Source organism: Delphinapterus leucas, chromosome 20 (genome assembly GCF_059928025.1).
Source record: "Delphinapterus leucas isolate spDelLeu-1000000601 "Yukka" chromosome 20, BTC_Dleu_Yukka2, whole genome shotgun sequence".
In the NCBI taxonomy this organism is placed as follows: Eukaryota; Metazoa; Chordata; class Mammalia; order Artiodactyla; family Monodontidae; genus Delphinapterus; species Delphinapterus leucas.
Genome location: NC_143148.1, coordinates 25,605,114 through 25,618,903, shown reverse-complemented (window position 1 = coordinate 25,618,903; position 13,790 = coordinate 25,605,114). Strand labels below are relative to the sequence as shown.

General features: G+C 44.0%; 1 protein-coding gene across 1 annotated transcript in view; it reads left to right on the top strand.

Moving 5' to 3' along the window:
- Positions 1-352: 352 nt before the first annotated feature.
- Positions 353-13,790, top strand: part of LOC149744629 (ATP-binding cassette sub-family C member 11-like) — a 63,536-nt gene continuing 50,098 nt past the window's right edge. Inside the window, exons 1-6 of the mRNA XM_089902472.1 lie at positions 353-632; positions 3,961-4,103; positions 5,426-5,544; positions 7,878-8,036; positions 10,533-10,609; positions 12,146-12,264. Coding sequence (XP_089758598.1) covers positions 353-632; positions 3,961-4,103; positions 5,426-5,544; positions 7,878-8,036; positions 10,533-10,609; positions 12,146-12,264 — 897 coding nt within the window. The remainder of the gene's footprint in view (positions 633-3,960; positions 4,104-5,425; positions 5,545-7,877; positions 8,037-10,532; positions 10,610-12,145; positions 12,265-13,790) is intronic.

Here is a 13,790-nt window from a genome sequence, read left to right as displayed (position 1 = left end):
ATTCTGCATCTGCTATGTGCTAGGCAGTAATCTAGATTCACGGATGCATCAGCGAAACAGACAGACAAGGCCCCTGGTGTCAAAGGGCTTACATTCTAGTGAGGTAGGCAGAAAATAAGTAAGCCCCCAAAGAAATGACAATTTCAGAAAGTGATAAGTAAAGGAAGTCTAATAGGAAAATCTGTAGAAGGTGCTAGAGACAGGAGGACAAGATGAGGGAGGGAGGTCTAGGAAGGTGACCCTGCAGAAGTGGTGTTTGAGCTGAAACCTACATGACGAGAAAGGCCAGGCTCTGCAGGGAGCTCGGAGGAGAGTGATCTCAGCGGAGGTTAGGATTCAGACAAAGACCAGGATGGGAAGGAGCTTCCCAGTTTCTGGAACAGAGAAGACCAGGTTCTGGGCTGTAGGGATTCAGCAGTCAACAAGACGGCCACGGCCAGCGAGGGGCTCCAGGAGCTCTGAGAACCAGCCCCTGGAAAGCTACCCAGCTACCCAGGGAAGGCAAGGGATCCGTCTAATCATCTCATCTTCTTCAGGCCTGGCTCTCCGGCCCTCTGCCCCTCGCCATGGGCACCTCCCCTACCCTCTGGTGCCCCTTCTGGCCTTGGACACTAGACCCTGCTGGGAAAGTGGTAAGAACAATGAGGAAATAAATCAGCTCCTCCAAAAAAGTTACCTCTCTCCAAGGGCCCCCCTCCTGTACACAGGCTGTTTCCCCATATGCAAATGGCCCGTGTCTAAACTAATCATGACTTTGGCCCCCTGGGGATCAGGGAGCACAGGGCTGGAAGCATCTGTTTCCTCTCTGGTTTACTCCCAGTCCTGTCCTGGCCCCCTGCCTGACCACAGTGATGAGCTTGCCCCTAATTAGAATGAAGAAATATCAGCTCTATCTTCTTGAGAGGAAGGTGGCAGGCCAGGGAACTTTTCTAGGATGCCAAAGAAAACTCTGGAGGGAATTTCCCCGGCCATTCAAGGAAGCGGAAGTGGGCCTCACAGACATGGAAGGCAGCTCAAGCCAATATGTGGCTGAGTTCCAGTTATGTTGAGATGAGCAATTTGTGTTCTGCAAGCATATCCATTACACACATTTGCATTCCCTTCATTTTCATTTGCTTTACTTTTCCCTGTTGCTAGTTTCCTGGATGACTTCTGTATTTCTATAAGGTCTCACGTCTTTAAAACTCTCATTGTATCTCTTTGCAGGTGTGTATAAATAAACCAGTTGGCAAATCATAATATAACTGAAAGGTGGGAAAAAATCTAATTTCTGTATTTGTTCTCTAAGAATCTGGTCTTCCTCATGAGCCCCTACTTGCTGGTTAATTAGCAGAACATAAATGTTTAGGCTTACCATTTTAAGATGCTAGTTCATAAGAACAAACTCTCAAATTTTCAGGAATTTTGAGAACCCAGTTGTTAAACACAAACATTAAAATTAAATTATATAGACTTACAATTAATAATATCAAAGACAAAGGTAATACTCAAAAATCTGTCATTTCCTAATTATTTCACTACATTTTACTATTTATACTTTTGAGGTTATTTACATCTACTGTACTTGTATCCTGGAGATAACCTTACAGGGATTTCTTGATGCGCCTCTCTTCCCAACATGTTGGTAGCTTGAAATCATCCAGGATGGGAATATTTACACCACAAAAATCAGCAAAGGCTACAAATCTGGGCTTGTTTTATTATTTTATTGATTGTCTAGACTTAAGAAATAAATTCAGGAAGTGTTAATAATGCAGATTAACAAGTGTGTGGTGCTTGTAGCCATTACATTGTGAAGAGAACAAAAAATGAGAAAATATTCTTTCAGTATTTGAAAACTCTTCAGCAAAGAGACTCATTAAGGTAAACCAAAATGTCAAGTAACAATTATGTTGGAACTACACCAATTGGAGCCACAGGTTAGTTACAGATACACACGTTTACCAGCACACTACTGAGACCGAGGACACAGCCCCTTGCCAGGGTGCATGACTAGCAATCTAGAATTTGCTGCCTCCCCTCCCCCTCCCCATTCCCTCCACTGAGAACCTTTGTGTAGTGAATAAACTGCACACCAGTACACCATGGTCCTACCCCCAGGGCCTCCTTCCATTGAATCATGCCAATTTCACTTTAATGTGTGTGTGTGTCCTAGGCTGGTTCCTAGCAGCCAGAAACTGGACTCTTCCCACAGCCTTAAACAAGAAATATGTGACAGCCTCTCTTACCTGACATCCCTCCTTTTCTTTTTAATTTTCCATCACCCCTGGAAGGTCCACTGCTACCATCACAGTTGTACAGTTGCCCCTCAGTTCAGAGGGGGGATTGGTTCCAGGCCCGCTGTGTATACAAAGATCCAAGGATGCTCTAGTCCCTTGTATAAAATGGTGTAGTATTTGCATATAATCTAAGAACATCCTTCCATATACTTTAAGTCATCTCTAGATTACTTATAATACCTAATAAAATGTAAATACTATGTAAATAGCTGTAAATGTAATGCTATGTAAATAGTTTCCTGTGCCAGTTGAAGTTTACCTTTTTGGAACATTCTGTTTTTTTGGGGTTGTTTTTTCCGAATGTTATCTATTGTCGGTTGAATCCTGATAGCGAAACATGTGGGTACAGAGGGCCTACTGTATACCTTATGGCCTGGTGCCATGGCTGGGGAGTCTATCTTTTTTTTTTTTGCGGTACGCAGGCCTCTCACTGTTGTGGCCTCTCCCATTTCGGAGCACAGGCTCCGGACGGACGCGCAGGCTCGCCATCGCTCACGGGCCCAGCCGCTCCGCGGCATGTGGGATCTTCCCAGACCGGGGCATGAACCCACGTCCCCTGCATCGGGAGGCGGACTCTCAACCACTGCGCCACCAGGGAAGCCCAGGAGTCTATCTTGTAGGCTCTATAGGAGAATTCCGGAAACTGAGTTCACCAGATTTGGGTGTGATTTGCTAAAAGGAAGTGAGATGGGAAGGAATGGAATAAAGGAATTTAGAGAATCTTCTCCCAAGAGAATAGGCTAGTCTTTAGGTCTGTTTACTTGAAGCAGAATCCAATACTTGAATGTCAAAAGCTGTATCTGAACACCAGGACTGACTACATAATTTGCAGGACCCAGTACGAAATGAAATTGCGGGACTCCTTGTTCAAATTATGAAGAATTTCATGATGGTGATGGGCAGAGCATTAAACCAAGCCTGGAGCCCTTCTGAGTACGGGGCCCTGTGAGACACCCATCATACCCCACGATGCCAGCCCTGTTGTACATTTTCTTTCTCTTTCTATTCCTTCAGAAATATTACTAATTACCACCCCGCTCCTGCCCCAGGCACATGGATGTTCTGGGAGTGAATCAGATGTTCACAAAGGCAAAATGAAAAGCAAATTAATATATTTTTAGTTATTTAAAATTCCTAAATTGTGCCCAGATCCACTCCCTTGAGTCTGTGAAAACCAAGTCAGAGAATGGCAAAATCACATTTCTTTCATTTATTTATTCATCCATTCACCACTTATTTATTGAGCGCATGCTCTCCTCCTAGGAGATCCCTAGGCCCCAGAGATTTAATAGTGAGCAAAGTAGACATGTCTCTGCCCTCGTGAGGATCTCTGTTTAGTGCAGGAAATGAACTCTAAAATATCAGTGACTCACGTAAATGGACAATTACAAACTGGGATAAAAGAAGAAGCATGGTTTTAGGAGCAGGCCTTGAATATATTAAAGAAGATTGACCTGGCCCAAGGATGTGGGTTGGGAATGGGTGGTTTGAGGTTTCCCTAGGTGATCTTGGGCTGAGACCCAAGTAGATGTTTAAAGAGAGGGACCCAAGCCCATTCCGAGCCGAAGGAAGAGCAGGTGCTGTGACAACGGCCCCCAGTACACTCGCTGCTGGGTGATAGCCCCCTTCTCCTGGCTGCTTAGGGCTCTATCTAATCTGCTCCTACCTGTCGCCTTTTCAGATTCTCTGATTCTGGGAAACAAAGAATTGGCAGGACACCTGAAAATGACCAGAAGGAAGATACACTGGGTCCCCAGGTCTTCTGGTGACCTTGTGAATCTCGGCTTGGATGTAGATGATGACATGGTTTCAGGACTTAGCTATGTAAGTAGATCTCCTTTGCATCAAAACACCAGGAAACTGAGTTGACAGGATATTCTCAATGGTCATAAACTAGGTCAAAGAATTTTGTCCTATATTTATTCAACTTTGATTTTTTTTTTAATGGAACTCAGGCTTCCACAATTAGATGAATCATAATCCTTGGTCATGATACACATTCATGGTTCATACATCTCTCTGCCACTATCCCTCTCTATCTCTCTGTCTGTCTCTCTATCACACATCTATTTATCTATGTATTTACCTATAATAATATAATAAGCACCAATAAACCCATCACCAACTCACCAGCTCCTACCCTAACAATCACATCCAGCTACTGGTCTTCCACCCATCCCATTTCCCAGCTCTCCCTGCCTGAAGTAACCACTATTCTGAATCTCTTCCCATAGATCCCTTGCTGTGCTTTCAAGAGAGTGTTATTTATTCTATATGAAGTCCTAGAAATGATATATCTTTTTCATTTTAGTTGTTTCCCACTTTGTCAAAAGGGTAACATGTAATGTCTTCAGATTAACTTTTTTACTTCTTGATTACTTTTTAGTAGTTTACCCTCAGAGGGTGACTTGGTCTTGCATTCTGTGGATGACTAAAAATAGTGCCCTTTCTTCTTGTCTACAGTGTTTAATGACAGATAAAAGCCCAGGGAGGTGGAGTGACCCCCCTCAGAGTCACCCAGCCGATGTGGAGCAGAGCCAGAGTTGGGACCTGGTTGTTCTGACGCTCAGCCCATTGCTCATTCCCTGCCTGGCAACCTTTCTTTTATTTATTTTTATTGAGATATAATTGGCATAAAACATATTAGTTTCAGAGGTACAACGTAATGATTTGCTGTTTGTATATATTATGAAAAGGTCACCACAGTATCCATCACCACACGTAGTTCAAATATTTTTTTCTTGTGAGGAATTTTAAGATCTACTCTCTTAGCAGCTTTCAAATGTGCAATGCAGTGTTATTAACTATAGTCACCACGCTGTGCATCACACCCCCATGACTTATAACTGGATGTTTGTACTTTTGACCACCTTCACCCATTTTGCCTATCCTCCCCGCCCCACCCCCCAGCTCTGGCACCCAGCAAGCAGGCTTTTTGTTTCGCTGTTGTTTGGGTAGGTGTTTTTTTATTCTACATATAAGTGAGATCATACAGTATTTGTCTTTCTCTATCTGACTCTGCCAGCCGTTCTCTAGAAGGCTGGATGTGGAAAGATCCACCCTCCTTGGGTGGCTGGTCCCTCACTCCCTCAGGACAGTGTTTGTGAAGTCTGAAACTGATGTGCTTTTGTTTTATCTTTCCCAAGAAAACTTTCACTCTTGAAGACAGCCCCTGGAGCCAGCAGGTGAGGGAGCCTGAGGCACCAGAGATGGGGAAGTATGATGCTGCCTGGAGAACCATGATTCCCTTCCGTCTGAAGCCAAAGTGAGTCCTGAAGGGGGGCTAAGGGTTGGTACCCTCCAGGGCAGTGATCCTCAGAGCCTCCCACCTGGACCCCTCCCAAAGGCTACATAATCATATCCCAACACCGTCCTGTCACACAACACAGCCAAACACCTCCTGAGAAGCCTGAGTCACATCAAGGAAGCACAGCCAGCACCTTCATTCATTCAGTCAGTCAACAAGGATTCATTGAGCACCTACACATGCCAGGCACTGTGCTAGACGGTGGGGGGATAACAGTGAGTGAGACAGACAGGATCCTTGCCCGTCACCAACCTCATATTGGGAAGAATGACAGTAAGCTCGTAGGCTCGAAGATAAACATGTGATTACAGCTGTTTGAGGAAGGTGCTGTGAAGAAATATGGGGCGTGAGGGACAAGGGAACAGCGACAATGTGATGGGTTCCAAGTGATACTGAAGCTGAGACCTGGAGGATGAACAAGAATTTACTAGGCAAGAGTGAGGGAAGGATGACCTGGGCAGAGGGAACAGCACGTGCAAAGGCCTAGCCTTGTGGTGGAAGGAACACAGTGATGTATGTGTCCAGGAACTGAGAAGGAGGCCAGTGTCTCTGGAGAGTCCTGTGTGATAGTGGGTGTGGCACGAGATGGAGCTGCAGGCAGAGGGCAGGCGCTGGGGGACCATGTGTGCCCCACAGGCCACATTAAGTACATTCGTCTTCATTCTGAGAGAAATGGGCAGCCATTGAAAGGGCCGTTTAAGGGTAACATGCCCTATGATGTTACCCTTAAACTTGAGTTTAAGAAATTCATGGAGCCTTCTCTAACAAACCATAGTTTAAAGTAACCATCACCAAATGACTTTCTGATTTATACACCCATGGTTTCAGGGCCCCCCACAGATTCACACACACGTTCATTTATGCATCATATATTGACAGGACCATGACACTTCTAGTCTGATTCCTCAGCGTTTCATCACCAGGAGCCTGTTTCATATTTACAGATCCCTCTTCCCTCCCACATTTTAGCTGTCAAACAAACTGCACTGGTATTCCTATTTTTTAAATCTGAGCTTCTATCAATACTACCTAGGTTGTTACCCACCGAATGCATCTTATCTCCGCCAGCACGAAGAACCTTGGTGCTTGAGTTTACCTGGGCAGCCTTATCTTGGAGTGACAGTGTTTCTGCTGAGCCTTTGGAATATCGGCGCCAGTTCATCAGTTCTGGCCCAATTCTTGTGATCACAGATGGCCCCATACATCTGCTGCAATGTCTCATCTTCCCATCAGTCCTTCTCTCTCCAACATCTCTGGCAAAGGCATGGCCAGCATTGCCCAGAATGTACAACCATGGTTACTGACAGGCTGGGAGGATGTAAAAGGCCAGAACATGGAGAAAAGAGGCCATAGCCGAAAACAAAGAATATCCCACGAGTTTCGCATTTTTGCCTTCATGTCTTTCTCCCCAAATGTTTTTTTAAAAATTGAATTTTCTTCATATTGAATTATTTAGCATTAAAGACAATTTTGAAAAAAGAAGTAGAAATTGGGACTTCGCTGGTGGTCCAGAGGTTAAGACTCCACACTTCCAATGCAGGGGGTTTGGGTTGGATCCCTGGTCAGGGAACTAGATCCCACATGCCACGAGGTGCAGCCAAAAAAAAAAAAAAAAAGTAGAAATTGCGCACGATCTCAACACCCTAATCCAATCATTATTTTTGTATTTGTGAATCATTCTTATTTACTTTTTTCATTTTTATTGTTTTTGTGGAAGTTATATAAGTAAAACAGAAAACTTAAAACAATGAGAATCTCTTTTCCTATTTCTTTGCCAATTCTAATCCCAAACACTATTAATGATTTGATATAAATTGTCATACAATTTGACATATATTGTATGTAAAATAGATACATATATTGTTTTGTCTGCCTTCCCTTAGTTTTTCCTTTTTTATATAAGTAAAAATATACTAAATAAATTTCTTCATCTGCAAGTGGCTTTTTTTTCTTGCTTAATATTCTTAGAGCTCTTTCCATGTTCTACATGTAGATCATCTCTATTTTTAGGCCCTTCTGCACTGTTTTCTATGATACGGAACAAGATGTACCATACTGGTTTTCTTTCTTTTTAAATCATTCCCCTATCAATGGGTGTTTTGTTATTTCTAGTTTTTAACTATCACAAATAATAGTCATGAAAAAAAATAATTTTTTGTATATCCAGATGACCACACTGTGGTTTTTACATAGTTATCACTCATCCCTTCCAAATCTTGCCCTTGACTTAATTGTCTACCTCTGGCGCCTACATCCTGCTGTGACCACATTGCCTGTGACTTCTCTGCTAGGTTTCCTGCGCCCAAGCCCCTGGATGATGCTGGCCTGTTCTCTTACCTAACGCTGTCATGGTTCAGCCCAGTCATGATCCAAGGTTTACGGAAACGCTTAGATGAGGACACCATCCCCCAGCTGTCAGTACATGATGCCTCAGCCACAAATACCAAAAGGTAAAGTCACGTTGGGCAAGCCAGTGGGGTTGGTTAAAGACCATGTCTTGGTGGATGGTGACCAGAGTCGCTTAAATGTGTGTGTTTAGGGGTGGTCCATCCTCAGACAGCCAAAATATACCAGTTCTTCCTTTGTAGCATGAGGCCGCACTCTAGTCTGGAGGTTTTTAATGTGGAGTTAAGAAATAATTTACATATTTTATATGTATGGGCTAGAGCTCTTTTTTTTTGAACAAGAATTCACATCTTTTATCAGGTTTGCCTGGGGGCCCAGGACTCTGAGAAGTTAGAAATTTCTGCTTCTTGTCCCTTTTGCCTCTTTTTTGTGGATCAAGCATTTATCTGTGTCACTGATGATTCAATTTTGGTGAGTGGCCCAGGTTCTTAATCCTTGAGCCACCACTAACTAGTTGTGGGATTAAATTTCCGGTACCACCCACCTTACAAGGTGATAGGAAGATCATATGGGGGAAAAATAAGTGATTTGAAACGTCCTGTACTCATGTTACTACCTCTAGCTGCTTATGAGATACCCCAGGTGTAGATGGCATTTTCCAAATGTGTTCCCTGAAAAGAGCATTCAGTGGTCAGGGAGCTTGTGAACTGTTGCATGCTGTCTCCAGGTCTCAGAGATTTATAAAGAAAATCAGTGTAGCGAAGACACTGAGAATACAGAAACTGGTTAAACTTTGACTCATTGCTTCTCAGACTTACTCGGGAAAAAAAAAAAGAAAAGTTTCCAGGGAGCACCTTTTGGATAATGTCAGATACTGGTCGGAATCTCACCTTTTACCAGCTATGATGTCAGATGAGTTACTTACCCTCTCAGGGTCCCGTGTTTCTATATATAAAATAGTAAATTATAAAAAATTAATCTCATGGTCCTTCATAGGATTGTTGTAAGAATCAAGAGGTAATAGATTCAGTGTAAAGCATGTAGGAAAATGCCAGATGCAGAACAGGCAATCAGTTAAATGTTAGCTTGCTTGTTCTTCCCTAACCATTGTGAGGACAAGATCTCCTGATTTTTTTTTTTTTTTTTTTTTTGCGGTACGCGGGCCTCTCACTGTTGTGGCCTCTCCCATTGCGGAGCACAGGCTCCCGACGCGCAGGCTCAGCGGCCATGGCTCACGGGCCCAGCCGCTCCGCGGCATGTGGGATCTTCCCGGACCGGGGCACGAACCCGCGTCGCCTGCATTGGCAGGCGGACTCTCAACCACTGCGCCACCAGGGAAGCCCAAGATCTCCTGATTTACTTCCCTTCACTTCCTGTTCACTGATGCTGCCTTTTGAATTCTATAACTCACAAGGCCTGACTGCCAACACTTTTGCAATCACTCCATTTTTTGGATGTTTCTTTGGAAAGGTAATTATCCATGCATTCACACCTTTAGAGGGGTTTCTTTCTATATGTTCTCCATTTAACAGGTGGCGTTCTGGGGTGTGTCTTCCCTAATCCTTCAAAAGGGCTTTGGATTCTATAAGGATATGCTGACAAACTGTCACCATCATCACTGCCACCGCTCTCGGCAGCATCACCATTATCACCACCATCACCTTCATCCTTAGGACCCTCATAATTCTTCACATTTTTATTGTTCTACAATTACAGAGCATTTTCCCATCCATTGTCTTCTTTGACCATCACAATAGGGTTATGAAATAAACAGGGCAGATATTATTTTCCCCAACTTACAAGTGAAGAACCAGGATGAAGAGAAATGAAATGATGTTCCCTGAATCACATAGCTAATGAATGGAGGAGGTGAAATTTGAAACCAAGTCTCTTGAATCTAAGTCTAATAATCATGGCCAGAAATTGATAGAGTTGCTAGGAGAGCTGTGGGCAGGCTACGGAAAACTTGGATTTGTTTAGTCAAAGTATCAATAGAAACAACTCTAGAGCTTGTTGTCTCTGTGGATTGTGTTATGTGTGGGGTTAGGGCTGGAATGAGGAGATGTGGCTCCACGGCCTGTCCTGAGTAATATCATCTACAAGCAATAGAAGCCTCCAACACAGACAGGTGTCCGGGGGACATTTTTGCTTGGTTGAGCTAGGGCCCAGGCTGTTCAAGTTATCTGGTCCACATAGGTGGACATGGGATGGTGTAGTTTTCATTACTCAGGAAGAAAGAAGAGGCCTGGAGTTTTGATTGCAGGTGAAAGAAAGTAGGACAGAAAGATTCTCAGGGTATTGGTTCCCTTCTGGTTTTAGGCTAGGCATGAGTATCCATGGCTGGAGGGTAAAGAGTAGAAAGGGCTAGAACTGCTTGCCATGAGAGACTTGGTGAGATTCTGGGCAGAGAATGAGACCCAGATGCTGACAGAGCTGTTTGAGAACATGCAAAAACAGTGCTGCTGTCAGGCCCTGGCAGCAAAGGGCGGCCAAACAAGGGAGGCTGTTCTGTCCACCGTGCTCTCGCAGTCTAAGGAGTAGCACCTTCCGGGAGCATCTGAGTCCCTTGGCGTAGTCCTTGATGTTCTCATCGTGGGCAGTGGTGACCGCTTTCCAGACAGTGGAACCGGACATAGGGGCGCAGGAGCCAGGAAGTCCAAGGGCCGATGCCAGCACGGTGCCTGCAGCTGACAGATTGCATTGCAGATGCATGGGAGGCATCCAAGGGCCAGATTAAGACGCTGGAAGCCTTGAATATCACAATGACTATTGTCCAGTCCCCTGTTCCTGCCTCAAATATAATTCAAAATAAAAAAGAAGTGTAAGGAAGTCAACATAATTTTAATTTTTTTCACGATAAGTTCTTTGATGCTTTTCTGGAAAAAAATGAAATGTTTTGAAACCCAAACGAAATGTTTTTGGTGTTTCTGTTTTGCTGGTGTAGCACAAACCTCCCAGGCATCATTAGCTTGGGATGTCAAAATAAGGATACACTTTTGGTTGGATGATCCAACACTGGGGCACCCTTTGGGGGACTTTGAAATAAATGAGGGCACTTTTTGGAGGTCAGAGTTCTGGGTTTTATGAATCTTAATTTGCGTATAAAATGGAAGAGTGACATTATTCAAAGCCTTAGGCGGTTTCCTCAACCTACTGTAATTCAGGGTAACAAAATAGTTGATGAGGGAAAGTTACTTTTTACAGAAAAAATTCGAGCTACTAAATAGAAAAGGAATGACAGAATTAGACAAATCACCATCTTGCCAGTCCTGTTGGAAGTGGATGTAGGCAACGATCATCAGTGATGGGGAACTGGGCAATGAATGAATCAGGCTGACACACTTAACTCACTGATCAAGCTTAACATAACTAAAAGTGGGACAGCAGACGTTGTACGTCTTCTGATGTGATGCAAAAGGACATACGCTACATCACCCATTAAGTATTTTTGCCAGCTGACTTGAATTCTGAATTTTATTAAGCCTCTAGATCTAACTAGCAGTTTAATAGGAAACACAGGGAATAGAAATTTATGTTAGACAGACCCACAGGGATGCAATCAGTCAAATCCAGAATGTGGAAAACTCTACAGGATAAATAACTCAGTTTCTTTGACAAGTAAATGGCAGAAAATGCAGAGGAAGGCAAACTGTTACAGATTAAAGTGAGATGCGAGAGGCCTGTCAGATTTGTCTTTTAACTGCGATGAGTGGACCCTATTTGGATCTTGATTTAGGCAAACCAGCTGTAAGAACATATTTTTGAAATAATTAGAGAAAGTTGGATTAAATGCCATTAAGGAATTATTCTTACTATGTTATTAATATATAGCTATTAATTAATAGTTACTAATAATGAATAGTTATTAGTTCATAACTATTGTTATTATGGTCACTATGGGGTTTTTTTTAAGGCTTTATCTGGAAGAGACACACACTGAAGCATTTATAGATGAAATGATATCTCTTGGATTTGTTTGAAATATTCTAGCAAAAAAAAAAAGTGGAGGGGAGGAGAGATGAAATAAAAATGTCAAATGTTGATAATTCTTAAAGCTGGGGAATGCATATCTGGGGAGATACCCTATACTGTTCTCTCTATTTGTGTTATGTTTGATTATTTCTGTGACCAAGACCCTAGACTAGCAAGAACTAGGACAATTGGGTGACACACACAAAGAGATTTCATTTGCCTCAATTTTCCTCTTTTCAAGGCTTCATCTCCTTTGGGAAGAAGAAGTCTCAAGGCATGGAACTGACAAAGCTTCAGTGCTTCGGAGTGATGCTGAGATTCCAGGACTGCTGCTTCTCTGCCGCGAGTGTTCTGGGGCCAGTAAGTGGCAGGCTTGGGGAGGTTTCGGGACTCCAGGCCTTGGAGGTTAGCATGTTGAAATCCATGCCAAGAATTGGGGATGCCTTTGTCTCTCAGCTGCTGCTCAGAAAATGAAGACTTTCTGGGGACAGTGGAGCTAGTAGTAGTTAGAAGTGTGAATTCTGCAGCCACTGCTTGGGTTCTAACCTTAGTTCTGCCACTTAATTTCTGGGTGACTTTGGGCAATTTGTTTACCTCCTCTGTGCCTTGGTTTCCTCGTGAACCCCATGACACCCTCAGCCGTAGTCGTCATAGGAACCCTCACATGTGAAATGGAGAGCCCGAAATTACCTGCCTCATAGGATGACATTAAATGAGTTAAGCATATAAAGCACTTAGAACTTGGCCTAGCTCTGTATACACGAGCTGCTTTGAGAAATGGCTGAGCAGCTCTGGGCATGTAGGTCTCCTCCATGTACCATGGTTGGGATGAATGGGCTTGCTATTTCCTATCAGCTCCTCAGCCCAAGATTCTCACTGCAGACAGCGAGTCTGGCCGTCCCAGCTGGGGTCACGTGCTCACCTGTTGGCCAGCAGTGGAGCATTTTGATTGACAATCCAGCCTAGACTGCGTGCATTGGGGCAGGCGAGAGTCTCCCCAGAAGAAAACTGAGGCGCTGTTACCAGCTCAGGGAAGGATGGAGGTAAGTTAGGAGGAAGCAACAGCTGACACAGAGATAAGTGACTTGGGTGACAGTTAGTGTGCTGCATATCCTCCATTTGTCCCTCCAGATCCACTCTCCACCTTTCTCTGCACCGCCCTGTGCCCCTAATGTGTGACCTTTATGGATCACATCAATGGGGTCCCCCTGCTTCTGGCTTCTGGTTGGATTGGACCAGTGGGAGATTCTAACGGGAGGCTGGAGGGAAGGAGAAAGTGAGGGCAAGATATTTATTGCTCTGACTGCCTCCCTTCCTGTCACTGGACGTTGGTGACCAGATCCGAAAATGAGGGGGCCTTTCTGTATGACTTTCTCCTTCTGGGTTTCAGTAACCTCACCCTGTCTCCTCCCCTTAGTTCCCTGCTGTTGCTAGCTCCAGGGTGCTTCCCCATCCCTGTTGAATTTCCTCAGTTCTGCCCACACCTTTGTAAATAGTCTTGTTATTAACTCCTGAATTACCCCGTTTGTTTGTGTCCTCTGTTTCCTGTCGGGACTGATGCTGAAACTGCCTCCATGCACCAGTGCCGAATTGAATCTCAGAGACAGAATTTTGGGAGAAGTAGAAAAGAAGAGCTTTATTGCTTTGTCAGGCAAAGGGGGACACAGTGGGCTAATGCCCTCAAAACTGTGTGTCCCTTTTGGGGGGGATTTGGTGAGGAGTTTTATAGCAATGGTTCAAGGGCGAGGTTGCTGACAAGGATCAGGGTACGTGCAGGGCCTGCATTCCTTTAATCTGGCCTCAGGTGGTATCCTGATGAGCTCCTGTGGTTTTCAAGGTTGTCAAACTGTGACCATCTCTCTGGAATGAAGAATGCTTCATCAAGT